The sequence below is a fragment of the Molossus molossus genome, unplaced genomic scaffold (assembly GCF_014108415.1).
Source record: "Molossus molossus isolate mMolMol1 unplaced genomic scaffold, mMolMol1.p scaffold_m16_p_3, whole genome shotgun sequence".
Classification (NCBI taxonomy): domain Eukaryota; kingdom Metazoa; phylum Chordata; class Mammalia; order Chiroptera; family Molossidae; genus Molossus; species Molossus molossus.
The window spans coordinates 96,147,716-96,175,212 of NW_023425366.1; the positions used below are offsets into that span (position 1 = coordinate 96,147,716).

Here is a 27,497-nt window from a genome sequence, read left to right on the forward strand (position 1 = left end):
CAAAACCACCTCATGTGTGCAACCAAGGGTTTTGCTTGATGAGGAGAAACCTCATTGGGAACTTGGTCTCTGCCCTCAAAGATGTAAAGGCCTGTCATCTTAGAAGAGGATACAGCAATGAGTAAGGCAGATAAATAAAGCCAGCTCTGCCTAGCTGCTACCAGGATTTTGGGCAAATTAGAAAAAGGCACCCCTTCCTCAGGAAACGTGTCTGCCTTCTGCTGGTAAGTGTGATAACTATACAACTCTCTGATAACTTTCTAATAATAAGATAAATGGTGATCCCTGGGGTTGTGCAGGGTACAAGTTGCACAACCAGGAGTGGAAGCCATTGGGAGAAGAAAGAATCTTGTTGCAGAGCCAGCCAGAGCAGGTGGCTGAACCAATTCAGTCAGGTATGGCTGGGGGACAGTCAGGGGTCCTGAGCAAGAAGGGATCTTGCATGGGGGAGAGCTAGGCCAAATATCCTTTGTAATCTTGTATTCTGAGAGTATGCAGATTTTTTCTGGGTTCTTCCACAAACCTGTGGAACAAGCAACGTGCTCTTGTGAGACTCTTGGCAGGAAACGACACTTTTTTTTTATCCTCACCCGAGTACATCTTTTCCACTTTTTGTTCAGATAGAGTGGGAGGGAGGGAGGGAGAGAGAGAGAGAGAGAGAGAGAGAGAAACATCAATGTGAAAGGGACACATCAAGTGGTCGCCACCCACAGGACCCAACCAGGGCCGGGGACACACTGCAACTGAGGTATGTGCCCTTAGCGAGAACCGAACCCCAGTCTCTCTGGACCGCAGGCCGATGCTCCAACCGCTGAGCCAAACCGGCCAGGGCAGGAAATGACACTCTTATTAAGGAGAAGGCAGGTGGCCTGATCCAGAGTGAACAGAATGGAAGTAAGGATGTGATAGGTGGAGCCACATCTATATCCCTTGTGGGGTTTACATTAAAACAAAGAGATCAGAAATAATATTGTAGCCAAGAGTTTTGAAAATTAAAAATCCTTTACTATTGGTATAGCTAGTTTCAAAGCTAGTTCACTCTCACATGATATAAACACATTAAAGTTGTCAGAGCAGATACTATTATACCATTTTCAGATAATCAAGTTGCATATCCAAATCTCCCAAGGCTCATTAGCAACAGAGCTTCAGTTCTAAGGCGAGAGGTCGTCTAACTACACCACTCCATTTCTATTCTTTTTCTTTCACTTTCTTTAGAAAATGTCTTTGTAGCTTCCAAACATGCTGTATGTGTGGACTCGACCAGAAAGACAGGGACGTTTTGCAGAGCTGTAATGTACAAGAATCTTGCCCAGCCTTGTTCTAAGAGAAATCAAGGTTTGAACACCCTCTACTGGCCAAGGACAGTGATGGCAGCAAAAATACATAATGGCAAAAGGAAGGAAGATCCAGAAAGCAACCATTTTAGAGTGAACCATGACCATGATCATGTCTGAAAGTTGCTTCTGAATTTTTTAATGTAAATGTCTGAGCTGACCTTGGGCACTCTGAGGGCCCACAGTTCTTCATTTAAATGACCTCCATACTCTCCCACTTTATTTTCTCTGTATTACTCAGTTCGCTTTTGTCTCGAAAGATTATTTGGCTTGAAAAAGAAAAAGGAATCCGGCCAGTGTGGCTCAGTGGTTGATCATCGACCCCATGCACCAGGAAGTTGCCGGTTCGATTCCCGGTCGGTTGGGGCACATGCCAGTGGGGGGCATACAAGAGGTGGCCAACTGATACTCCTTCTCTTTCATCAATGTTTCTCTCCCTCTTCCTTCCTCTCTCTCTAAAATCAGTAAAAGAGAAAAAAAAGTCATCTAATTTATTAGGAAAGGAAAGGAAGGGAAGGGAAGGGAAGGGAAGGGAAGGGAAGGGAAGGGAAGGGAAGGGAAGGGAAGGGAAGGGGAAAAAGGAAGGGAGGAAGGGAAGGGAAGGGGGAAAAGGAAGGGAAGGGAAGGGAAGGGAAGGGAAGGGAAGGGAAGGGAAGGGAAGGGAAGGGAAGGGAAGGGAAGGGAAGGGAAGGGAAGGGAAGGGAAGGGAAGGGAAAGGTTCCTAGGGGAAAAGCTATCAGTGGCTGCTGTAGGCCTTAGCTTTCCCTCTTCTTTTCTGCAGGGTGATCATTGGGACAATAATGTGGTGATTTTCAAATATCTTAAAGGGATAAAAACAACTACATGCATTTTGTGAGAGAAAAAATAAATCATGTCTGCCAAGAACAGTGTGTATTTTTCATTTTCCCTGTGCCTTAACACATTATGGGTTCTTGGTGTTTGTTGAATGAATTCATTGGAAGAGTATGAGGTTTCTGGAAATCAAAACCATTCTAAAGAGAAAATGCAAGTGACAGATCATAGCGAGCATTTCGGCTAACTTTTCCTTTGTTCTCTGTGGTCTTGTCATATGGTCATGGTTATATTAATGGAAGAAAATAATGGATCATCCTAGGTTAATTTGTTTTAATACTGTATGATTTGAATGGACATCTTGATATTTCTAATGATATCTTTAAAAATCCGTTGAGACATAGTAGTGACACAACATTGAATTAGAGAATCTGGATTTCACTCTAAGCTCTGCCACTAACTAGCTAACTAGTGTGCCTTGGATCTGACTTCTCTAGGCATTGGTTTCTTAATCTAAAAACAAGAGCTTTATCACATTGTCCTTAAGGTTTCTTTTGGCATGAATATTTTGCTACTCTGGGCCCCTTTGCTTGGAATTGGAAAGATTCCTTCAAGCCCCAGCATCAAAACTCACTGGTTACATGACTAGGCAAACATCCTTTGACTAAGTGACTGGATAGAGCACTACCAAAGCATCAACCCATGTATGACTAAGGGAACAGATGCAGGTTTCCTGCTTTTCCCCTCAGTCCTAGTAATTCTGTTTCCTTTAACCATTTACTTTTTTTTTCCCCAGTCAATGTAGAGGAAGTATAGAGCTTAAAAGCATAGGCTTTGGAGAAAGAGAGGCAAGTTTGAATCCTGATTTTCCCACATATCAGTTGTACGACACTGGAAAAGTTACTTGCCTTTCTGAGTCCAAGTTTCCTGATCTATAAAATAGAGATTTTACTGTTTTACAGGATAAGTATCATCAGAATTATAGTATTTCATAGATTGATATACTCAAGATAAATGTGTGTAGTAGATTGTTTTCAAAAATAGTCACATCAGACTTCCGGTCAAGATGGCGGAGTAGGTAAACGCGGTATCGCATCCTCCCACAACCACATCAAAGTTACAACTAAACTACAGAACAACCATCATTCAAAACCGCCTGAAATCGAGCTGAATAGAAGTCCTACAACTACGGAATTAAAGCAGCACCCACATCCAGACTGGTAGGAGGGGTGGAGGCGGACAGGCTGGTCCCACACTCACGTGTGGCGGCTAAAAATCAGGAGGATACCTCAGCTGGGAAGGTCCTTCCTGAGGACTGAGGGGTCCCCGTCCCACACCAGGTGCCCAGCTCAGGGTCCAGTGCCAGGAAGAGAAGTCCCCATAACTTCTGGCTGGAAAAACCAGCGGGAACTGAAGCTCAGGGAGTCTGAGGCGGCTGGAGCCCCAGGCAGCTCCTCTTAAAGGGCCCGCACATGGACTTATCGGACTCTCTCCCTCTAAGCTTAGAGGGGAGGCAGCTCAAGGGGCACCAGAGACATACAGGGAAGAACTGAGCTGTTTGGCATTGGAACAAGGGCTGAAGCGGGGGCTTTTTCCAGGACAAACATGCTGTCAGAGGCCTTTGTTCCTTTGGTGAGCCCTTCCCTGGGGCGGCAGACAGCCGCCATATCTGGGACTCCAGCAACCTGGCTTACTCTGGTAGCCCCGCCCTTGTGATTCCCTGAGCCCCCACCCACCCAACTTTCAGGCCCACCCAAGCTGTTGCCAGTTGTTTAACCATAGGATTGGCCTGTCTTGGATCCTGCTTCAGGGTTTCCTAAATTCTTTCAAACAAGCAGCATCTGGTCTCAGATAGCCCCATACTTCTCGTTAAGTAATACACAGAAACAAACACAGGGAGGCAGCCAAAATGAGGAGACAAAGAAACAGGTCCCAAATGAAAGAACAGAACAAAACCCCAGGAAAAGAACTAAGCGAAATGGAGATAAGCAACCTAACAGATGCTGAGTTCAAAATATTGCTTATAAGGATGCTCAATGAACTTAGTGAGGGCCTCAAGAGCATTAAAAAGGACCAGTCAGAAATGAAGGATGCACAGTCAGAAATGAAGGAGGCACTAACTGAAATAAAGAATAATTTACACAGATTCAATAGTAGAGTAGGTAAAGCCAAGAAGCAAACCATCAATTTGGAATATAAGGAAGCAAAAAACACCCAATCAGAATAGCAAAAAGAAAAAGGAATCCAAAAAAATGAGTGTAAGGAGCCTCTGGGACAACTTCAAGGGTGCCAACATTCGCATCTTGGGGGTGCCGGAAGGAGAAGAGAGGGAACAAGAAATCGAAAACCTATTTGAAACAATAATGGCAGAAAACTTCCCTAACTTGGTGAAGGAAACAGACATACAAGTCCAGGAAACAGAGAGTCCCAAACAAGATGAACTCCAAGAGGCCCACACCAAGACACATCATCATCAAAATGCAAAAGGTTCAAGACAGAGAGAGAATCTTAAAAGCAGCAAGAGAAAAGCAGTTAGATACCTACAAGGGAGTTCCCATAAGACTCAGCTGATTTCTCAAAAGAAACTTTGCAGGCCAGAAGGGAGTGGCAAGAAATATTCAGAGTGATGAAAAGCAAGAACCTACAACCAAGATTACTCTTTCCTGCAAAGCTGTCATTTAGAATCAATGGCCATATAAAGAGTTTCCCAGAGAAGGAAAAGCTAAAGGAGTTCATCACCCCCAAACCATTATTATATGAAATGTTGAAGGGTCTTTTTGAAGACAAAGATAAAAAATATGAATAAACAAAATGGCAATGAATACATAGCTATCAACAATTGAATCTACAAACAAAATGAACAAGCAGAACAGAAACATTCTCATAGATATAGAGAACATTTTGTTGGTTACCAGATGGGAGTGGGGATGGGGGAATGGGTGAAAAAGTTGAAGGGATTAAGAAGTACAAATTGGTTGCTAGACTGACAGACCTCAAAGGGAAGTAGTGTTGGGGGGTGGGAAGAAATAAACCAAAGAACTTATATGCATATATGCATAACCAATGGACACAGACAACAGTGTGGGAAAAGGCAGGAGGGGGGCAGGAGGGGGGAGGAGGGGTCAATGGGGAACATCTATCTGTAATACATTCAACAATAAAAATTAAAAAAAAAAAAACACACACACACACAAGGTAACCAAAGCACCCACCTCACAGGACCGTTGGCAAGATGGAGTAAGACTGTTGTAGTGTTTGCCTCTATAAACGACCGTTAATAATAAATGTTTGCTAAACTAAAAAAAACAAAAACAAATATAGTCACATCATCTCCCTTCCCACGTACTCTTTTGCAGTGTGACCAAGAGATAGAATCTGTTTTTCTTCCACTTGAATCTGGCCCAGTGACCTGTTTTAACAACAGAATGTGGTGAAAAATGATGCTATATAACTTCCAAGGCTGGGCCCTAAACATCACAAGTTCCACCTTGACCTGTTAAAATACTCCTCTTAGGGAACCCAGTCATCATACAGAGAAAGCCCAAGCAGCCATGTGGACAGACTCACATGGAGGAGCATTGAGGCCCCAGGTCAACATCCCAGCTGAGCTTCCAGTCTGCAGGCCAGCACCAACTGCCAGCCACCCCAGCTCCTCAGTTGACACCACAGGGAAGCAGAACAACCCAGACAATCCACAGATTTGTGAGATCATGTAAAAAATAACTGTTTTATTAAGGTACTAAGTTTGGGAATAGTAGTGTTTTGTGCAGCAATAAAGAACTGAAACCAAGAACTTAACACAGTACCTGGCCCATAGTAAGTACTCAAAGGAGGTGTGTGGAGGAAGTGGTAATGGCGAAGGAGTATTGTAAAAAGTTTCCTCCCATTGCCCTGGCCGGTGTTTCTCAATGGTTAGGGCATCCGCCCACAAGCCAAAGGGTCTCGGTGTTCAATTCCTGGTCAAGGGCACTTACCTGGGTTGCAGGTTTAATCCCCAGCCCTGGTTGGGGTGTGGGAGGCAACCAATTGATGTGTCCTCTCACATTGATGTTTTTCTCTCTCTCTCCCCCACCCTCCCTCCCACTCTCTCTAAAAATCAATGGGAAAAAAAATATCCTCTGATAAGGATTAACAAGAACAACAAAATGTTCCCCATTAAATGGGAAAACTAATAGGAGTTTGGGGCTAGCTGTAGATGTTAAAGATCATCTAACCCCAAAAATTTATTCGGCAAAACTCCCGTCCTTCCATCCCCAGGGTTCTCCCAATTCTTCTAAACACCGCAAGATGATGCAGGAAGTGACCATTTTTGAACAACTCTTTCTTGAGAAAGTCCTTCCTTGCATTGACCTGTTGTCAGCTCCACTCATTGGTCTTCTAGGGTCCCATAATACAAACTTCTTTTTCAAATGACACACTACGTATTTGAAAACTAAGACTACTTCGTCCTTCATTCTCCCCTTGTTTCTACCTAAGGTAAGAACAAATTCTCCAGATTCTCTTCGGTCGAATGGCACGCTGTTCACACCTCACACCTTTCGACTTGCTCCTTTCTACCCGAAGCCTCGGCCTTCAGATCGGACCTTTCTTAGTTAAAAATCAAAGCGGGGCGGGGACGGGACAGGATACCTGTCGATTCAAGTCGGGAGCGACTCCGCTAGCTTTGGAGACACCACACGCAACCGAGAAACCGAGATCTCCTGGATTCCTAGAGGGGTCGCTGCGGCCGCTCACGGCTGTCCGGGGGCGGGGCCATGACATACTTCCGGCTGCGCCCGCCTTGGTGCGCGTCTAGGTGTCCCAGTGCCTGCGGCGACTGACTTATGGTGAGCCTCCTGATCCCCGGCTAGCTTGGCGGGCGGAAGAGGGAGTCCTGGTCGGAAGGATTCGGAGAGGGAGGCGTGAGTGTACATCTGTGGCCTCCGAGGATCCCCCCAGAGCGGTCCTGGAAGGGCTGTGGGGGGTGGGGAAGCCCCGTATCCTTTACCTACCCCAGAGGCGCTTGCTCCCTGGAAAGCCTTTTTCTCCTCCAAGGGCTTTAACAAATGAAACTTTGTTTCGCAGTTTGAGAGTAGTTTTTTTGTGTGTGCTCCCTGAGCCAAGCAGGGGCTACCATCTCTTTTTCCCTGGTTCCCAATGGGAGGTCCGAACTCAGGACTGATTGATGAAACACGCCCGAGGGGGTTGGGACCTCCTCTGAGAAATCGAACCTGTTTAGAAGTCCTGCGTAGTGTCTGATCCAAGGGAGTGAATAGCCCCATTGGTCATTGTTCAGGTTAGAAAGCACACAAGGCCCTGGCTGGGTAGTTCAAGTTGGTTAGGGTGTCCTCCCAATAGCCAAGGTTTTGGGTTGGATCTCTGGTCAGGGCACACACACGAAGCAACCAATGAATTCATAAATAAGTAGGACAACAAATTATCTCTCTTCCTCCCCCTTTTCTCTCTCCCTCCCACCCAGTTCCCTCCCTCTCTCCCTTCCCACTCCCTCCCTCCCTTCCTCTCTCTCTCTCAGATCAACAAATTTTTAAAAAGAAAGCATTCAAATAACAGGGCACTACTCAAGTTTTGAAACACATATTAGAAGACCATTTGTCAAGAGAAAAGTGATCTGGTAGGGGAAGTACTTGGAAACCTGTGTTATTTAAGGGATAGTTGAAACAACTGAATAAGAAAAGAGTTGAGAGGCAAGACAATTATTTTCAGGCATTGTAGGGCTACTATGGAGAAAGTAAGTGTTGTCTAGTACTGAACTAGTATCTGTGAAAATAGAAGGTAAAAAATTATGCACCGTTTGGTTCAGTTTCAAGAAAAACTCATTAATAATTACTGTCTGACAGTTCTGTGCCTCAGAAATGATAAAATTTGCCTGCCTGGGAGTTTTTAGGTATAGACTTTGGGTTTGTTAAAGGCATTCTAGCATTAAATTGTTAGAAACAATGATAATTTGATTTATTCATGCCTTATCTTGTTCCAGAACGGATTGGGGGCACTTTCATAAGGATATACATGCTTTGGGAAACTGGCATAAAGGGGAGAGGGGGACAAACTTGGAACACAACAAGAGCCTTCTACTTATAGTAGCCCATGAACTTTTGCTTAATGGAGCTCATTAAAGCTTTTTTAAAAAATTATTTGAGAGAGAGGGGAAGGGAGAGAGGAAAAAAAAATCTATTGTTCCACTTATTTTTGCATTAATTGATTATTGTATATATGCCTTGAGGGAGGATTGAGCCTGCAACCATGGGTATCAGGATGACACTTTAACCAACTGAGCTACCTGGCCAGGGCATTGATGGATCTCTTTAGCTTAAATTCAGGATAGCCTAGCCCTGGCCAGTTTGGCTTCGCGGTTAGAGCGTCGGCCCACGGACCAGAGAGTCCCAGGTTTGTTTCCACTAAGGGCACGTACCTCGGTTTTGGTTGGTCTTTTGTCCCCAGGCCCCGGTTGGGGCCGTGTGGGTGGCAACCACTCAATGTGTCTCTCTCATGTGGATGTTTTTTTCTCTCTCTGTCTTCCTCCCTCTCTCCCTCCCGCTCTACCTGAAAATGAATGCAAAAATGTCCTCCAGTGAGGATAAAAAATAATAATAAAGCAGTTCACTGTGCTTGAAGACAATGTGAGTTAGTAATGAAGCCTCCATTTTCTATCCATATGCTTTTTTATTTTATGAGCACTTTATTAAGAAGAATTCAGAAGCCATGGCCTGGAGGGTATCCCTAAATGAACCTTTAGACAAACTCAACATGACCAAATGGGACTGGCTTTCCTCAGGTGAAGAAAAAAAAAAAAATGTAGAGCATTATCAGATTTGTTTTTTAATATTTGCCAGTCTGAGAGGTGGGAGCACCTTTTCATGGATTAGTTGTTGAGCTGAGACTTGAAAGATGAATAGAAGCCTGACATAAGAATTGGGCATTGAGCCCAGCCGGTATGGCTCAGTGGTTGAGCATTGACCCATGCACCAAAAGGTTGCCAGTTCGATTCCAGGTCAGGGCACATGCCCAGGTTGTGGGCCAAATCCCCAGTGGAGGGCAGGCAGGGGGCAGCCAGTCGATGTTCTCTCTCATCGATGTTTCTCTCTCTCCCTCCCCCTTCCTCTCTGTCTCTAACATCAATAAAGAAAAAATAAGTATAAAAAAAAAAAGAATTGGGCATTGAGTGAGCATAGGGAATGAGAAAGGGAGTGATGACTGAAAGAGGAGGCAGAGGCCAGATTGGGATTTGTTTACCATGCAAAAAGTTAAGTAATTTTAAACAGCTGGGTTATATGAGCAGGTTTGTGTTTTAAACCTCTGCAGATAGCCTTTGAGCCTGTGGATAGAGAATTGCCAAACTGGAAAATGGCCTGTGTGATTTCAGAGGACGAAAGAATATTGTAATGTTGCCAACTAGTTCAAAGCTAAAAGTATTTGATAAAATTAAAAATAGGCTTTGTGTTATGTTTGAAATAGATCGGCTAGAAACTACTACATTAGGCCAATATTCTGACAGTTATTGGAAGAGAGTCAGAAATGAAATATTGTTCCTCCTAGAGACAAGGCAGGTGCCTTTAAAAAAAAAAAAGTTTTAAAAGAAAAGGTCTTCACAACTTTTTAAATGTCTAATTAACTCTAAGAATTGTCTGCTTCAACATCATACCTGTTGAATTTAACAGCCATATCTCTCTTTATCACCCCTCCATAATAGAACTAAAACATAATTTACTAAAGCTGCTTGTTTGCTCCAATACCTCATATTTTTTATTTAAATAATTTTAGAATAGTTTTCAATTTCTACAAAAGCTCAGAGATAATACAGTGATTCCTCATTTACCTCTCACCCAGTTCTTGTTAACATTTTACATTACTGTGTACATTTGTCAGAACTAAGGAACCAACATTGGTACATCACAATTAACTAAGCTCCATAGTTTATTTAAATTTTACTAGTTTTCTCTAATGCCCTTTTTCTGTCCCAGGTCCCATCTAGAATACCACATTACATTAATCTTCATGTCTACTTAGTGCCCTTTGGTCAATGACAGTTTCTCAGTTTTTTCTTGTTTTTTAACTTGACAGTTTTGAGGACTACTGGTCAGTTCTTTTTGTAGAATGTCCCTCAATTTGGGTTTTTCTCATGATAAGACTGGGGTTATGGGTTTTTGAAGAGGAAGACCACAGAAGTGAAATGCTCTTCTCATATCAAGGCACATGACTTAACACTGATGATCCTGGTCTTTTAAAAAATTTTATTTGTTTTCATTGACGTAGTATTGGTTAGTAACATAAATTTCAGGTTACAACATCATAATTCAATATCTCTATTTTATGCTCCCCACACCAAAAGTTTAGTTTCCAGTAATTACCATATATTTTGACACACCCCCCCCCTTTACCAATTTTGCCCTTCCTCTTCTGGTAACTACTGTTATGATGTCTGTATCTATAAGTTTGGGTTTTTTGTTTATTCATTTGTTACTTTTTTTTTAATTCCATATGTGAGTGAAGGCATACAGGTACTATCCTTTTCTGGCTGACTTATTTCACTTAGCATAATATCCTCACGATCCGGCCACGTTGTCACAGATGGCAATATTTCATCTTTTCTATGGCAGAATAGTATTCCATTGTGTGTGGGGGGGGGGGTATGGATACACACACAGACGATGTTGTTACTTTTTTTTTTTCTTTATTGATTTGAGAGAGAGAGAGGAAGGGAAATGGAAAGATAGAAACATTAATGAGAGCGAACTTCATTTGGCTGCCTCCTGCATGCCCCTCACTGGGGATTTGGCCCACAACCTGGGCATGTGCCCTGACCGGGAATCAAACCAGTGACCTCTTGGTGCATGGGTCAACGCTCAACCCTGAGGCACACCACCCGGGCTGATGATGTTACTTTTGATCAAATGGCTGAGGGTAATGTTTGTCAGGTTTCTCCACTGAAGTTACTTTCCCCCAACCCCTTTTTGAAAGCAAGTCAGTATGTGTAGCTTAAACTCAAGGGGTGTAGACTTAAGCTCCACCTTCTTGAGGGGAGTATCTACATAAATTAATTGGACTAATTCTGTATGGGAGATTTGTGTTTTGTCCCCAGTTTATTCAGTCACCTTTTTCTTTTTCTTTTTTTTTATCCTCACCCGAGGACATTTTTCCATTTTTTGTTCAGATAGAGCGGGAGGGAGAGAGAGGAAGAGAGAGAGAGACAGAAACATCGATGTGAAGGGACACATCGAGTGGCTGCCACCCACACAACCAACCAGGGCCGGGGACAAACGGCAACCCAGGTACGTGCCCTTAGCGGGAACCGAACCCGGGTCTCTCTGTACCACAGGCCGACGCTCCAACCACTGAGCCAAACCGGCCAGGGCTCAGTCACCTTTTTATACATCAGTACGAACTTACGGATATTTATTTTACACTTAAAGTTATAATCCAAGTACTACATTATTTAATTTGTTGCTCAAATTGTTTCAGCTGTGACTTTTAGGAGCTTTTATATGCTGGTTTCTGTATTCCTTTAACATGCTTCACTGTTGTTGTTATTTAAATCCTCACCCAAGGATATTTTCCATTTATTTTCAGACAGAGTGGGAGGGAGGGAGGGAGAAAGAGAGAGAGACACATCTACTGGCTGCCTCTTGCACAACCCCGACTGGGGCCAGGGACCAAACCGAAACCGAGGTATGTACCTGTGACTGGAATTGAACCCAAGACTCTTTGGTCCATAGGCTGAGCCAAACTGGCCAGGGCCATTCCTCACTGTTTTTTGTTTGTTTGTTTTTAATACTCTCTGGCATTACAAGATGCTCCAGGCTCAGCTTGTATATTCCCCAACATAGAAGCAATAATTTCTCCACCTCTTTTTTTTATTAGAAACCAAGACATTTATTACAAACCATGATATTTAGAAACCAAGACCTGGGCATTGCATGTGCTGATTGCTACCAGGATGTCATTGCTTCTGGACCTTCACAGAAGACAGGGCTAAGAAATAAATGTCTCCATAGTAACCCATGTACACACACTTATCTAATTCTGTCTCAGCCTCTGTCTATATTACACTAAACATGAGTTCTTACCATATTTTTTCATTTAAATTTGTATTGGTATTTTTCAAAACCCAATTTTACATTTTTTACTCCTTAAAAGTATCCCCAAAGATCCATGTATCACATTTTTTCCATAAATATTTAAGTACCCGCAAAGTACTAAGTGTATTCTAGATGTCTGAAATAAATATAGCAGTGAAAAAAAACATGAAAGTCCCTGCCCGCAAGAGTTGATATTCAAGGAAGGAGGTGGATAGTTTGGAAAAAATAATAAAATAAAGTTTCTAGCATTTATATGGCGGTAAGTGATGTAGAAGAAAAGAGTAGGAGGATAAGGAGTTCTGGGGTGAGGGAGGATAGTGTGCAGTTTAAAACAGGGTGGGCAGGGGGTGCTTCAGCCAGAAGGTGACATCTGAGTACACCCTGGAGGAGGTGAAGGAGCCAAGCATACATAATCTGGAAGAAGTGTGTCATCTGCAGGAAGTGTTAAAGGGGGCAGCTTGGACAAAGGCTCTGAGGTGGGAGTGTGCCTCACACATCCAGGGAACAGTGGCTGAGGTAGAATGATCAGAGAGAGAGAAGTATAAGATGAGGTCACAGGCAATGGGCTGAGTCATGATTTCTTTGGCTTTTACTCTGTATGACACACAAAGCCTTGAGAGGTATGAGCAGAGTGACGTGATCAGACTTTAACAGGATCTCTCTGGCTGCTGTGTTGAGAATGGACTAGGGGGTAAGGGTGGAAGCAATTAGGAGGCTATTGCAGTACTGCGGGCAAGAAGTGATAGGCTGGGACAGCAGTGTTGAAGGTGAGAAGTGGTTAAACTCTTCTCTTTGATGTGGCACTAACGGGATTTGCTTATGAATTGTATATAGAATGTAAAAGAGGAATCAGGGATGACCAAGTTTTTTGGTCCAAGAAAACAGAACAATGGAGCTGCCATTAATTGAGAGGAGCAGCTTCGAGGGGAAAGATAGGAAGTACAGTTTTGGACATGTTAAGCTTGAGATGCCATTGGACAGGCTGGTGGCAATGTCAAGTGGGTAGTTGGTCATGTAAGCCTGGACTCCAGGCTGGAGATAAATTGACAGTTGTGATTACACAGATGGTAATTAAAGCCACATGATTGGATTAAATATCCAAGGAAAATGAATGTGGCAAAGAGGAAGGGGGCCAAGTGCCCAGCCTGCCATTCATTTGTAGTCCTGCTGAAACATGAATTTGAATTTTGGGCACTACAGAACTGATGCACTGGAATAACACTTAGCTAGTGAGCTAGCCCATCGAGCAGCAGGCAGAAGAATCATCTAGGGGAAACTTTTTCTTCTTTATTGGCACTATATATGTTTTGAAGAGGTAATCATGTGATACAGTGGCATGTTTGTGGCCTTGCAAGTTCTGGGAACCGATGAACATGAGTGTGATATAGGACACTTTGTTTAATGCTACCTGTGCTCTAACTCCTAGTGTCTTGTTGAGTTTCCCAGCTGGATCCCAGAAGCTGAGCAGCCCAAACAGGTTCCAGTGTCTTTTCTGTTGTTGGGTTGCCCTCCTCCGGCTGGAGTGTGAAATTTTGTAACCAGTTATGTAGTTATTCCAACACTGAGGTCTACTTTTAAGCATATCTAAGAAATGCTCCCAGCACTACTACATCTGTTATTTTAGTCTTTGGTACTAGTGCCTTTATTTTAGGAGACTGGGTGGCAGTGCTTCTTTCAGGCTCACTTTTCAAGTAATCCTGAACTTGGGAGTTCCAGCCGCGAATTGGGTGTGTAGCACAGCATTAGGAAGTAGATGGTACTGATTCTGGTTCACCCTGTCGGGACACCTGTTGGCATGTCGTAGAATGCTTCAGATTTGGTACAGTGGAGGACAGTCCAAGTACTGGCATCCCTCGAATTCTAATATTTATTGAATTTTTCATAAAAGCAAGGTTACATATTGAGGTTCTATTACTAGAATCCCACTTCATATTTTTAAAAATTATAAAAATTAAGGAAGGGGAACAGTCATATATACAATACATGTTTTTAATATGTATTCACTAAATGTGTGAATCTAAACACCTAATATAAAAGCTATAACATAAATGTACATTTGTTGGGGGAGGGTTCTGCCTGGGCTGTAATTGCTGCTTTTTTGTTTTCCTGGGTTTGGGTTTTTTTTGAAGGCTCTGAATGTTGGGCATTAGTAGTAAAACCTATTTTGTTGAAAGATTGCTTATGATTACTTTAAAGACTTTATGATTTTTCTGATATAGAAGTACTGTGATACCCATTATAGAAATTTTTTAAAAATTAAAAAAAATTAAATCCTGCCCTGGCCAGTTTGGCTCAGCAGTTAGAGCGTCAGCCTGCGGTCCAGAGAGACCTCGGCTTGGTTCCCACTAAGGGCATGTACCTTGGTTGCAGTTTGTCCGCGGCCCTGGTTGGGTCGTGTTGGTGGCAACCACTTGATGTGTTCCTTTCACATCAATGTTTCTCTCTCCACCCCACCCCCCCACTCTATCTGAACAAAAAAACGAAAAAATGTCCTCGGGTGAGGATTTAAAAAAAAAAATTCTAGTTCTATAATTCAGAAATGTCACTGTTAATGTTATGTCCTTTTTTCTTCATTGTGAGTATGTGTATAGTGTTGGGGTCGTGGGGGGTGAGACTTGATATTTCAAGTTCTATCAAGCCAGAGCCATGGAAATTAATATGCATGTTAGAAGTTAGCATACTCAAGTTTCTAAATGCCTTAGATTTAGATTATCTGCAACTTCTATTCCCTCATCTTCAACTTATATAAGCTATTTATGAATCCTTTCTATGATGTCTACCTTTATTATCAATATAATTTCATATAACAAACAGCCATGTAGATTTTTATCTGTTTGGCTCTTTAATGAGACTGCTGGAGTTTTCCTGCTCTAGATTATCCAAATCCAGGATAACCAAACTGAAAAGTGCTGCTTAAAGTTTGAAAACATGCTTGGAAGGCCAGTCACAACATGTAAGATTTACTAATTTATGTAGCTGTCTTTCAGAATATATTTAATGAGTGCCAATTATGATAGACTACTTCTATTGTCTGTTTACTTATTTTCCATCTCCCCCACTGACTGAAGAGCTCTGTGAGGGTAGGGGTTTATGTGTCTTACTCATCACTGCAGCCTAGCTCCAAGCCCATAGCGAATATTTAGTAAATGTTAAATGAATGGACTTCACTTTTTTGGTAGATGAAGAAAATAGAAGTAATTATGTTTACTACAGATATTTTTGGTATTCTAATATATCGACTGACTGAAATATTTGGAATATTTAAAATTTAAAAGGAAAAAATACTTTTAAACACTTTTTGTATCATTTATTATGATTTCATATTTTTCCTCAATTTCTTATCAGCAACACATATGTCATCAAAATAAGTACTTCTCTAAGAATGTATGTTAATTTTAGTCTAATCTCTGTCATGCCACTTGCCTTTCTGTGAAAGCAAAAGGTAAAGGGCATTTAAAAACTTGAGTATGTCTTAAAATGGGATAAATGAAGCCCAAAATTACAGCACTAATTATATCAACATTTTATTTTGTGTGTGTGTGTGTTTTTTTTTTTATCTTCACCCAAGGATATTTTTCCACCTCTCTTCAGATAGAGTGGGAGGGAGGGAGAGAGAGAGAAACATCGATGCGAGAGGGACACATTGATTGGTTGCCTCCCACTCAACCCTGATCAGGGCCAGGGACCGAACCCATGACTCTTTGGTTCACAGTTTCTTGTGCTAAAAGTGTGGCTGTAACAACCAAAATAAAAAAATACTTATTGGTAATTTTATGGTAACCATATTTTCTTGGGTTGAACCTGTAGCCCTAAAGAACCAGAAACCCAAAGGAACCAATATTCCTGCTACACAGAGCCCCATCTTTAGTGAGGCTGTTTCTGGAGTGCATTTGATGACCAAGGTACAGGGCATGGCCACAGGTCTGGGCCCTAGGCCTCCACGGGAGCAGGTGGAGCCTGTGATTGTGAAAGTCGAGGAGGAGGAGAAAGAAAAGTGCTTTCCTAGCCTGGAGATATTCCGCCAGCGCTTCAGGCAGTTTGGATACCATGACACACCTGGACCCCGGGAGGCCCTGAGCCAGCTTCGGGTGCTCTGCTGTGAGTGGCTGAGGCCAGAGATCCACACCAAGGAACAGATCCTGGAGCTGCTGGTGCTGGAGCAATTCCTGACCATCCTGCCCCGGGAGCTGCAGGCCTGGGTACAGGAGCACTGTCCAGAGAGCGCTGAAGAGGCTGTCACTCTCCTAGAAGACCTGGAGCGAGAACTGGATGAACCAGGACAGCCGGTAGGCTGGGGGAAACCTTTGTTAATCCTCTGAGATTGGGAGCATACCATTCCAGGCAGGAATGGGTTTGTCCATACTATGAATATGAATGGAAGTTTCTGCTGAGTTAGACCATCTTTCCTCCTCTTTTTCCTATTCTACACTAGCTTTAGCCTTTAGAATCGAACAGAGGGTGTTTTTTTTTTCTTTTTTCTTAGAGATTCTACATAGCTCTCCTGAGATTTTCATTCATTCTAGTCCTTAAAGTGAGCTGTGCACAAAACCAGCCATTCCTAATTGTCTCTAGGTTTCGCATCCTCCAAATGAACAGAAACAAGTGTGGGAGAAGAGGTCCTCTTCAGAGAAGGCAAAGGAATCCCTGAGCACACAACCACAGTCTGTGGAGACAAGTCCCAAATATGAATCTTGGGGACCCCTGTATATCCAAGAGACTGGTGAAGAGCAGGATTTCACTCCAGATCTGAGACAGAATCAAGGTAGGAACCATCTGCCAGGCCCCCACTTGGTACCCCAGGCCTTTGTGGTTGAAGAAACAGACTAATTCTAATTATTGGTTGTGAGGTAACCCCCAAGATTAACTTGACTGATTTGGCTAACTAGGCAGAATGAGTTTTGTCCTCTCCCTCAGGTGGGATTCATTTGGGGTACTAGCATGGGAACAGATGTTATACTTTAATAAGGTAAGTTGAAGTGATTTTAATAAAGGGACTGTTTATGGCCGTGTGAACAGGTTGATTGAACCAATAAGAGATGGTGCTTGTTCACTTGTTAATGATTTGGTGAACCTGTTATAATCAGCTTTGGGTTATGTGAAAATGGTCCCTGATTAATTCTTTTTCAACCTCTGCCTCATTAGGCTACTCAAAAATTTTGAGTTACATACTTATATCCCACACATGGCATAGTTCATGGCAACTTGAAGGGAAGCCTGTATGAGTAGCCAAGTGATTGCTCATCATGGAGAGTGAAGAGATTTTAGCTCCAACTGCTGTAGTCATCAGCAGACAGTGAGTAGGGGTTGAGCCTGGAAGCAGCTAAGTGGTTACTGCTGGCAGAAGAGGGAAATAGATGGTCAGGAGACAGAGGGACACGGAAAAAGGGGTTAGAGGAAAGTACCTTGGTCGATTGGGGCTTCTGTACTCATGGAGGGATGACCATGCTCAAGAGGAGCCCATTTTTTCAGAAGAAACTTCTTACTCCCTATTTCCATGTATGGATAGTTAGATGGACTTTTAGCAGTGTGACTGCCTAGTGAAATGCTCTAAAAAGATGTACTGCTTCAGACTGGTTTCAACAGTGTTATTACAAGAATTACCAGACATAGCCATTGTAGATTAAATGATGAGTTGAACCCTGGTGGGAGTTAAGTGCTTTCATTCAAATTAAGAAGGATCTGGGTTTTGTAGAATAATTATAAATGGACTGAACATTCTCTTTTATTGCTTTTATATTCAGCTTCTGTGAGCAGATAGATTTTTCTGAGTTTGCCACTAGCCTCTTCTCCCTTAATTATTCTTTTTGTCCCTAATGAAATTTGACCCTTCAGCAATCTTTCTTAACTTGTTTCATTCTGCCTGAGCATCATCCATTCTCCCTTTGCTGTTATCCCAATATGCTTGGTTTTGCCTTATGCCCTCTATGAAGTTCTCCTCCTGGCAGAAAAAGCCATGTACTCTTCATACCATAATAGCTTCTGGTAGGGGCTTGTGTGAAAATCTGGTATTGTAAACTAGATTTGATGATGGCTCATTTATATCATTGTGATATTGTGACCTCTCATAGAGCAATATTTGGTTACTCTTCAAAACCCATCAATGTCACCTGATGATTCTCTTTGTCCTTTAACAGTTTCTTCTTGGAACAGGAAACAACTCACATGTCGTTATTCTACTTATTGTTTCAGATTGTAAGTTGAACACCCAGAATGAGGAATCAACATATATGCAGAAAAGTTCTGAAGAGTCTCATGCAGAAGAATTCAAAAAGGATATTACTCCCATGGTTATTGCCAATAAATTTGAGGCCAGGTTAGAAAGGCAGTGGGTAAACCTTGAAAAAGAAAAAGGAACAAAAATCCCTCTCCTAGACAAAGGTTCCAAGAAAGGTAGAGAATTAATGCCCACTAAACCTGCCCCAGGAGAGAGACGTTACATATGTGCTGAGTGTGGAAAAGCCTTTAGTAATAGCTCAAATCTTACTAAACACCGGAGAACACACACTGGTGAGAAACCCTATGTATGCACCAAATGTGGGAAAGCCTTCAGTCACAGCTCAAACCTTACCCTTCATTACAGAACACACTTGGTGGACCGGCCCTATGACTGTAAGTGTGGAAAAGCCTTCGGTCAGAGCTCAGATCTCCTTAAACATCAGCGAATGCACACTGAAGAGGCACCATATCAGTGTAAAGATTGTGGGAAAGCTTTCAGTGGTAAAGGCAGCCTCATTCGACACTATCGAATACACACTGGGGAGAAACCTTATCAATGTAATGAATGTGGGAAGAGCTTTAGTCAGCATGCAGGTCTTAGTTCTCATCAGAGACTCCACACTGGAGAAAAGCCATATAAATGTAAGGAGTGTGGAAAAGCCTTCAACCACAGCTCCAATTTTAATAAACATCATAGAATCCATACCGGGGAAAAGCCCTATTGGTGTAATAATTGTGGAAAAACCTTCTGTAGTAAGTCAAATCTTTCCAAACATCAGAGAGTCCACACTGGAGAGGGAGAAGTGCTTTAACTGTCAAGTATGCTCTCTGAGTGTTTTTTTGTTTTGTTTTTTAACTTTAGAATATGAGTGCTAGGGAGAAGCCAGGTAATTATAACAAACTTCAGTGGTAGATTTTGTTTCACGCAACATCGAAGGACACTAGAGGGGTGAGAGCGGTGGCACAGTAGGTAGGAAGGTCCTGGAGGGTGTGGTGGATTCTTCACTTGGCAGCTTAATGGGCAGGATCCCCTCACCACACTTCAGGTCCCATTAACAATGCCAGCATTGCCTTTTGTAGAGTTAAAATGATGTGTATTGAGTATAATTATGGAAAAAACATTATGACTGTTTAACTGTTTTAACATACATTTAAGAATCGTGATTTGTAAAGAATTGAGCCATTTGAACACAATCTAATCTCATACAGAATAAATTTAACATCTTGTAACACTTCAGGACTATTATAATAAATGGTATGTTGATCACTATTCTAAAGAGAAAAAATTATTCCTACTGGGTTAGCTTTTGGGAAATTTGGATTTGGGGTAAATAGAATATTTAGTACTTATAAATGAATATGTGTATTAGGAAATTGCAGTAGTGTGTAGAGTAGCTGCATCTTGGTCTAAATTGTGCTTTTTTCCCCTACATACTGAGCCCCCCCCCCCTTTTTTTAATCACTGAGAACACTTTGTCAACCTCCTGTGCATTTTGGGTGTGTATATTCTGTCTCTGCCAAAGTCTGTGAAAATTTGATTCTCCCTGAGCAGCTTTCTTCTAAACTCCAGAAATCAGTAATATACAATTTGATTACCTTAAATCTGTCCCATCTTTTCCTTCTGACTGCAGTCTTTTTGATTTCTTAAGGTGCTTCTCTCCACCTTATAAAAAGTCATTTGGCCATTAGGTCCTCCTGTTACCTAGAAACCCAACTACTTCACTCCTTCCTCTTATCACTTGCTTATCTTAATATTCTGAGGTTTTTTTTTTCACCTCTTACTAGTAGTCACTAGTGTCTACTGCTGCAGCCATAGTGTACAGGCAAACCCGATATGCCAGGATTAGAGACAGCAAGAAAGTGTCATGTCTAGTACCAGTTCTGTCTGATCTCTGGGAACTGCCTGTATGCCATCCTGGGATCAAATTAAACTACAGGTAGCAAGTCTTTATGCACCAGCCAAATGTATTAGGGAAGGAGTTGTTACTGAAAAGAAAAAAAAAGTTAATTGTGCTTAAAATATGAAATGTTCTTACTTGTTCCAGTAGCTTGCTGATGATCTGGGTGTCCTGCCAGCATCTTAACTCATGTGAGCTCTTCCGTTTATATATAATCATAATTGAAGACCACAGAGAATTTAGTGATTAGGCAGAAGAAGTTGATTATCGGTAGCCTCCTGGAGCTAATTCACGTGAGGAAAATGAAGGAAGAGCCTGCTAAGCCTGAAGACCTGCCTCATCCTACTTTGGTGAGAGGTGAATGGGTCCCACCTCTGTACTGCCTCTTGTTCTCCTCATATGGACTGTGCAGTGTTTACTTTCCGAGGGGCATTGATGTATGACACAAATATCTACACACTAGGTTTTGGCTCCCATGGGTCCGTCCATTCTTAAGCTGAAGTCTTCCACAGATCTTGTCTTCAGACTTTCAACCTTATTCTTTGCAGGCCCCATGTCTAGACAAGCTGTTTGCAGCATCCTAGGAGGCCGTGATATCTTTATCTCAGGCCACTTGTCGCCACAAAGTTGGTGCCAGATAAACTGCTTACAGCTCTGCCCACCAGATTTCTCACACTGGCCCTAGGGCCACTCCTGAGGAAGGACATAGTGAAGCAACAATGCCTTCTGAGCCTGACCCCACTGTGAAACAGACTGCAGTTTATTCCACCAAGTCTAAGGGAGCCTTTAATGAGTCCACAGGTACAAGCAGAGGGAAGGGTCAGTTCAGCAAAGGCAGGTGATGGGTGAGAGCCTCCTGCTTACATAACCTGTGACTTCCTGACCTGCTCATGCCTGACCCCAAATGTGACATTTCCTTCATATGATGGATTGTTGCTGTGTCCACCCTATCTAATGACTTGGTGAATCAGAGAATACTCAGCTGTGATCAACAGCTCCAGTTACATGGTCACTTGGTGTCTCATGGTCAGTAGTATCCCAGGAGCTGCTTTTTTTTTTTTAAACAATTTTTTTTCCCTTTGTTGCTTTTCGAGAGAGAGAAACATCAATGAGTAAGAACGTTGATTGGTTGTCTCTTGCATGCCCCACACTGGGGATTGGGCCTGCACCCTGGTCATTTGCCCTGACTGGGAATGGAACCGGCGACCTCTTGGTGCATGGGTCGACGCTCAACCACTGAGTCACACCAGCTGGGCCAGGAGCTGCTTTTCAAACTAAAATATCCTTTGCTGCAGAAGGGATGTCCTTGCTCTATAATTCTGTTGGCACGCTCCTGTTGGGGCTTAAAGACCTCACAGAACATTTTCCACCTACCACAGATACCCCTAACACCATATGAATCTTACAGGTCATATGGCACTTTGGCTATATGATTCTGGGCCACATTTGAAAGTGTACATGTTTACCTCCAAAATCCAAGGAGGCTATCCAAACACTCTTTTTCTTAGTAGTGAGGGCAAGATGCAATACTTTGCTCCTTACCTTAGAATTTCCCAGCATGCCTCAGATATTTGGATCCTTAAAAACCGATATAGCCCTGTCCGGTTTGGCTCAGTGGTTAGAGTGTTGGCCCGTGGATCAGAGAGATCTGGGTTCGGTTCCTGCTATGGGCATGTACCTTAGTTACAGTTTGTCCCTGGTCCCGGTTGGGGTTGTGTGGGTGGCGACCAGTCGACGTGTCTCTCCCACATCAATGTTTCTCTCTCTTCCTCCCTCTCTCCTTCCCAGTCTATCTGAAAATGAGGATTAAAAAAAAAAAAACTGATATAGAAGGCCCTTGAATCTTTGTAGGGTTTATCTCCTATCCTCTGGTAATGTATGTTTTACTAAGGGATCCCAGTATACTTACTGCTTTTCTTTTCACCAGATCTGATTATTATGATGTCATCATTAGAATAATATTCCACAGAATATCCAGAAAATCAAGGTCCCTGTGTGAAGTAGCAAGAGGATTGATCAGGCCCAGGGATCAAGAAATTGAACATATTCTGTTCTCCTTCCCAATTAATTGTAAACTGCCTTTGACCCTCTTTATTGATGGGGATGGGAAGAATGCATTCACCAGATCACTAGGTGCATACCAAGAGCCATAGGCCATGTTGCTCTGTTCCAGTAAAGATAGTACAACAGTTGTGATTAAACTTAGGGCAGACAACAATCATCAACCACAATTCATCTGTTTTATACAGGAGAATTTAATTAAATCTTTGAGGGCAGGGCTAAGCGAGTCCATGCAGTATGCCCTATTCTGATTTACTCTCTTGCCTAGGTAAAAGGGAATTTCATGGATTCCACCTGGCCCTTTCTACTATAATGACTTAGGCTACATGTTAGGAACCAGTGTGCTAAACAGCCATCCCTCTGCTGAATTATATCCAACCCATTTATCTCAGGAACAGAACCAGGGGTGGATCTCTGGGCCCACTGAGATAGATTTGGGTCAGGACTCCATTTATCAGCTGACCTCTGTCTGGGTGGCAATGATGGGAGTTTTAGACCCTCTAGATGTGTGTCATCTCAGACACTGTATCCAGTAGCCTCAAAGGTCTGGGCATTCCCTTTCCCTAGTATACTACCCTAGTAAACAGCCACAAAACTCTTTGGGGAAATATTTATTGCATATAGTTGTGGAATTGTAAGTTTTTTCCTCAAAGAAACCAAATTCTCCCCTTCAATTGATGATTCTGGATCTGAGAACTGGCTCAGATCTGGAAAATTTCCCATTGCAATGATCTCAACCTTCTCACCAGGTCTTGATTTTTTTGTTTATACAAGTCAAGTATTACCCTGTTGACTTTCAATCCTTCCTAGGAACACCAGGAATTAGCCATTACCACAGATTACTGTGAGTCAAGATACCCTAGTTGCCATTCCAGCCTTGTTGCTCACCATATTAGTTTTCCTAGAAATCAGTCATCCCCATTGACACTAAGGCTCAGTTCCATGACAGCATCTCCTATGAATCCTAGCCTAGAGACAGCCACCACTGAACTTTCAGCAATATCTATGCTCCCCTCATTACTACCACTTATTGTCTTAGTGTACAGGGAGTTCTTTGGGCTCTCCGAGTAACATACTTGGGTTCTCTGGTTACTTGTAATAAATTCATTTGATCATGAGCCTGCTGCCTCTTTTCTCAATTCTCTACTAATTAGTTCCAGCATCTCTACATCATTTATTATGGGCCACCATTTATGTTCAAGTTTTAATAAGCCATCTAAGAAGTGTATTAAGATTGTATTAGTTTACTATTGTTGCTGTAACAAATTACCACAAACTTGGTGGCTTGAAACAACACAACTTTTATGATTTGTAGCTTAGAATTCCAACATGGGTCTCAATGGGCTACAATCAAGCTGGTAGCAGGGCTGTATCTCTTTGTGGAGTTTCTGGGAAGAATCTTATTCCTTGCCTTTTCCAGCCTCTAGAGCACATTCTTTGACTCATAGCCCTCATCTCCACTCCTTCCTCCATCTTTCAGGCCAGCAAAATTGCATCTCTCTAACCACGCGTAAGTAGTCACATTTCCCTCTGACTCTTCTGCCTGCCTCTTCCACTTATAAGGACCCTTTTGATTACATTGGAGCCATCTGAAGTAGTAAATAAGCCATTAAGAACTAATGCACAGCCCTGGCCGGTTTGGCTCAGCGGTTAGAGCGTCGGCCTGCGGTCCGGAGAGACCCGGGTTCGGTTCCCGCTAAGGGCACGTACTTCGGTTGCAGTTTGTCCCCGGCCCTGGTTGATCGGGTGGGTGGCAGCCACTCGATGTGTCCCTTCACATCGATGTTTCTCTCTCTCTCCCTTCCTCTCTCTCCCTCCCACTCTATCTGTACAAAAGATGGAAAAATATCCTCGGGTGAGGATAAAAAAAAATAATGCACAGAATAATGAATATAGTCAGTAACAGTGTACTATAATGATGTAATGTGAAAACAGCTTTGATGTCAGTCATATTACAATATATAAATGTATTACAATAATGCACTATACACATTAAATTTACAAATTGTAACATCAAATTTAGCTAATAAGTACTTCCAGTCAAGATGATGGCATAGGTAAACATAGTAAACATGGTATTTGCATCCTCCCACAACCACATCAAAATTACACGTAAACTGCAGAACAACCATCATTCAGAAATGCCTGAAAGCTGGCTGAATGGAAGTCCTACAACCAGGGAATTAAAGAAGGATCCACATTGAGACTGGTAGGAGGGGCAGAGATGTGGAATGAGCTGTACACTCACATATGATGGATAAAAATTGGGAGGGATATCTCAGCTGCAGAGATGCTCTCTTGAGGACTGAGGGGTCCCAGCCCCACACCAGACTCTCCAGCCCAGGGTTCCAGGGCAAGTAAGAGAGGTCTCCATAACATCTGGCTGTAAAAACCAGCGGAGATTGAGGCTGAATGAAGGAGACAGGCTGCTGGAGTCCCAGGCTTTCCTCTTAAAGGGCCTGTGCACGGACTTACTCCCTCAGAGCTCCAGCACTGAGGCAGCACCTTGAAAGACACCAGAGATATGTAGGAACTGAATTATCCAGCATCAGCGCAAGATCTAGGGAGCAGCTTTCTCCCAGACAGAAGTGCTGGCAGAGGCCATTGTTCCTTTGATGAGCCCTTCCCCCACAGTGCCAGCAGGTGGGCCCCATATCTGAGACTCCATCAACCTGGCTCACACTGTTTGTCCTGTCCTGGTGATTCCCTGAGACACTGCGCCACCCAACTTTAAGGCCCACCTATGGTGTTTTCAGTGGCTTTTCCATACAATGGCCTGTCTTGGCTCATGCTTCAGACTTCCCTAAAGTCTCTCAAACAAGCCATCTGCCTCAGCAAGCCCTGTACATCTTGCTAAGTGACCCCAATGCTGGCACTAACTGCAGTTGGCCTTGGTTTGCAGCTTGGCCTCTCCTGGGCACCTCCAAGCCCAGCACAAGTATCAGCCATCTGCAGATCACTTTGTAGCTCATGCTGGGTGGCCCAGGGCAGAACACAGGTGGTGGCTGACCTTGGCCTGCACCTCCCAAGAGGCCCCAGAGCCAGCACACAGCTTCAGACCATGTTGAAGCACCACCCAACTACCTCCACAAGCAACACATTCAAGGAGCAGACTCAGCAGGTACTAGAGCCTCACTAAAGTAAGTCCTGCTCCATGGGGTTGGCCCCTCCACAGCTGATCATGCACAATGGACACAGCCAGTCTTTGCAGCCAATAGTCCTGGGGGTAAATCCCTCCCATTAACATGCCAACAGCAATCAAGGCTCAACTACAATAGTAGGGTGTACACAGCCCACATGGGAAGGGGGGTTCGCACCTCGAGTGCCTAGCTTTGGTGATTGAGGAGGCTGTGCCACTAGACCCTACAGAACACCTGCTACATTAGAGCACTCTACCTAGCCTGGGAGATGCAGAAGCTCTACCTAATACACAGAAACAAACAGGGAGGCTGCCAAAGTGAGGAGACCAAAAAAAAAAAAAAAACATGTCCCAAAAGAAAAGAACAAAACACCAGAAAAAGAACTAAACAAAATGGAGATAAGCCATCTACTAGATGCAGTGTTCAAAACACTGGTTATAAGAATGTTCAGTGAAGGAGAGGGGAGGGGAGAAGGGTAGAGAGGAAAAGAAAAAAAAAAAAAGTTCACTGAACTCAGAACTTCAAAGGCATAAAAAAGGACCAGTCAGAAATGAAAGAGGCACTAACTAAAATAAAGAATAATTTACAGGGAATCAACAGTAGAGTAGATGAAGCCATGAATCAAATCAGTAATTTGGAATATAAGGAAGCAAAAAACACCCAGTTAGAACAGCAAAAAATAAAAATAAAAAAAATCCAGCCCTGGCCAGTTTTCTCAGTGGTTAGAGCATCAGCCTGTGAATCAATGAGTCACAGGTTCAATTCTGGTCAAGGGCACGTACCTCGGTTTCAATTCATCCCCAGCCCTGGATGGGGACATGCAGGGGGCAGCCACTCAATGTGTCCCTTTCGTGTTGCTGTTTCTTTCTCTCTCTTCTTCTTCTTCCTCCTCCTTCTCCTCCTCCTCCCTCCTCCTCCTCCTCCCCTCCTCCTCTTCCTCCTCCTCCTCCTCTTTCTCCTTCTCCTCCTCTTCCTACTTCTCCTCCTCCTCCTTCTCCTTCTTCTTCTTCTTCCTTTTCTTCTTCTTTGTTTTCTTCTTCTCCTTCTCCTTCTTCTTCTTCCCTCTCCCTCCCTCTATCTGAACAGGAATGTAAAAATGTCCTCAGGTGAGGATTAAAAAAAAAAAAAGGGATCCAGTAAAATTAGGATAGTGTAAGGAGCCTCTGGGACAACTTCAAGCATACCAACATTCACATCATAGGGGTGTCAGAAGGAGAAGAGAGCGAGAGCAAGAAATTGAAAACCTATTTGAAAAATAATGACAGAAAACTCCCTTAACCTGGTGAAGGAAATAGACATACAAGTCCGGGAAGCACAGAGAGTCCCAAATAAGAAAAACCCAGAGACCCACACCAAGATACATCATAATTAAAATGCAAAATGTTAAAGACAAAGAGAGAATCCTAAAAGCAGCAAGAGAAAAGCAGTTAGTTATCTACAAGGGAGCTCCCATAAGACTGTCAGTTGAGGTATGTTCTCCCTCCTGGGAGCATGCCCATATCTTTTCCTTCCCCCTCTTCTTTCCTCTCAGGTGTGCATTTCCTAAACTCTTAGGAATCCCATGAGACTTGCAACCAGAGGAGTGAGTAATGGGCAGCAGAGGCTCGTTGCAGGATAACCCTCTGAAACTGTCTCCAAGGCCCCCTTTTCTCTGACTTCTCAGTGAGCCAAAGCAGCTGTGCCTAGGCTCATTTCTTTCCTATAACATTTCTAAGGAACCAAAGCAGCCCTGCATAGGCTCTTTCCTGCTGCTTCTTCTATCCTAAGCCCTTCCTTGTTTCACTGTCTCTAGCTTTAATAAACATACTCTCAAAAGGAAAAAAAAAAAAAAAGAATAGCAGCTGATTTCTCAATAGAAACTTTGCAGGCCAGAAGAGAGTGGAAAGAAATATTCAAAGTAATGAAAATAAAGACCTACAATGAAGATTACTCTATCCAGCAAAGCTATCACTTAGAATTGGAGGACAGATAAAGAGCTTC

The 27,497-nt window shown here is 42.9% G+C and overlaps 1 protein-coding gene across 5 annotated transcripts in view; it reads left to right on the plus strand.

The window, feature by feature from the left end:
* Positions 1-19,653, plus strand: part of LOC118641460 (zinc finger protein with KRAB and SCAN domains 1) — a 45,126-nt gene extending 25,473 nt beyond the window's left edge. Inside the window, exons 1-4 of one of the 5 annotated variants that reach the window (XM_036278746.1) lie at positions 6,904-6,955; positions 16,010-16,488; positions 16,775-16,964; positions 18,392-19,653. In XM_036278746.1, the coding sequence (XP_036134639.1) occupies positions 16,096-16,488; positions 16,775-16,964; positions 18,392-19,230 (1,422 nt within the window). In that variant the 5' untranslated portion in view covers positions 6,904-6,955; positions 16,010-16,095 and the 3' untranslated portion in view covers positions 19,231-19,653. Of the gene's footprint in view, positions 1-6,903; positions 6,956-11,769; positions 11,793-15,814; positions 16,489-16,774; positions 16,965-18,391 lie in introns of those variants that run through there. The other 4 variants (XM_036278747.1, XM_036278749.1, XM_036278745.1 and 1 more) reach the window with 4 other exon arrangements.
* Positions 19,654-27,497: the final 7,844 nt, after the last annotated feature.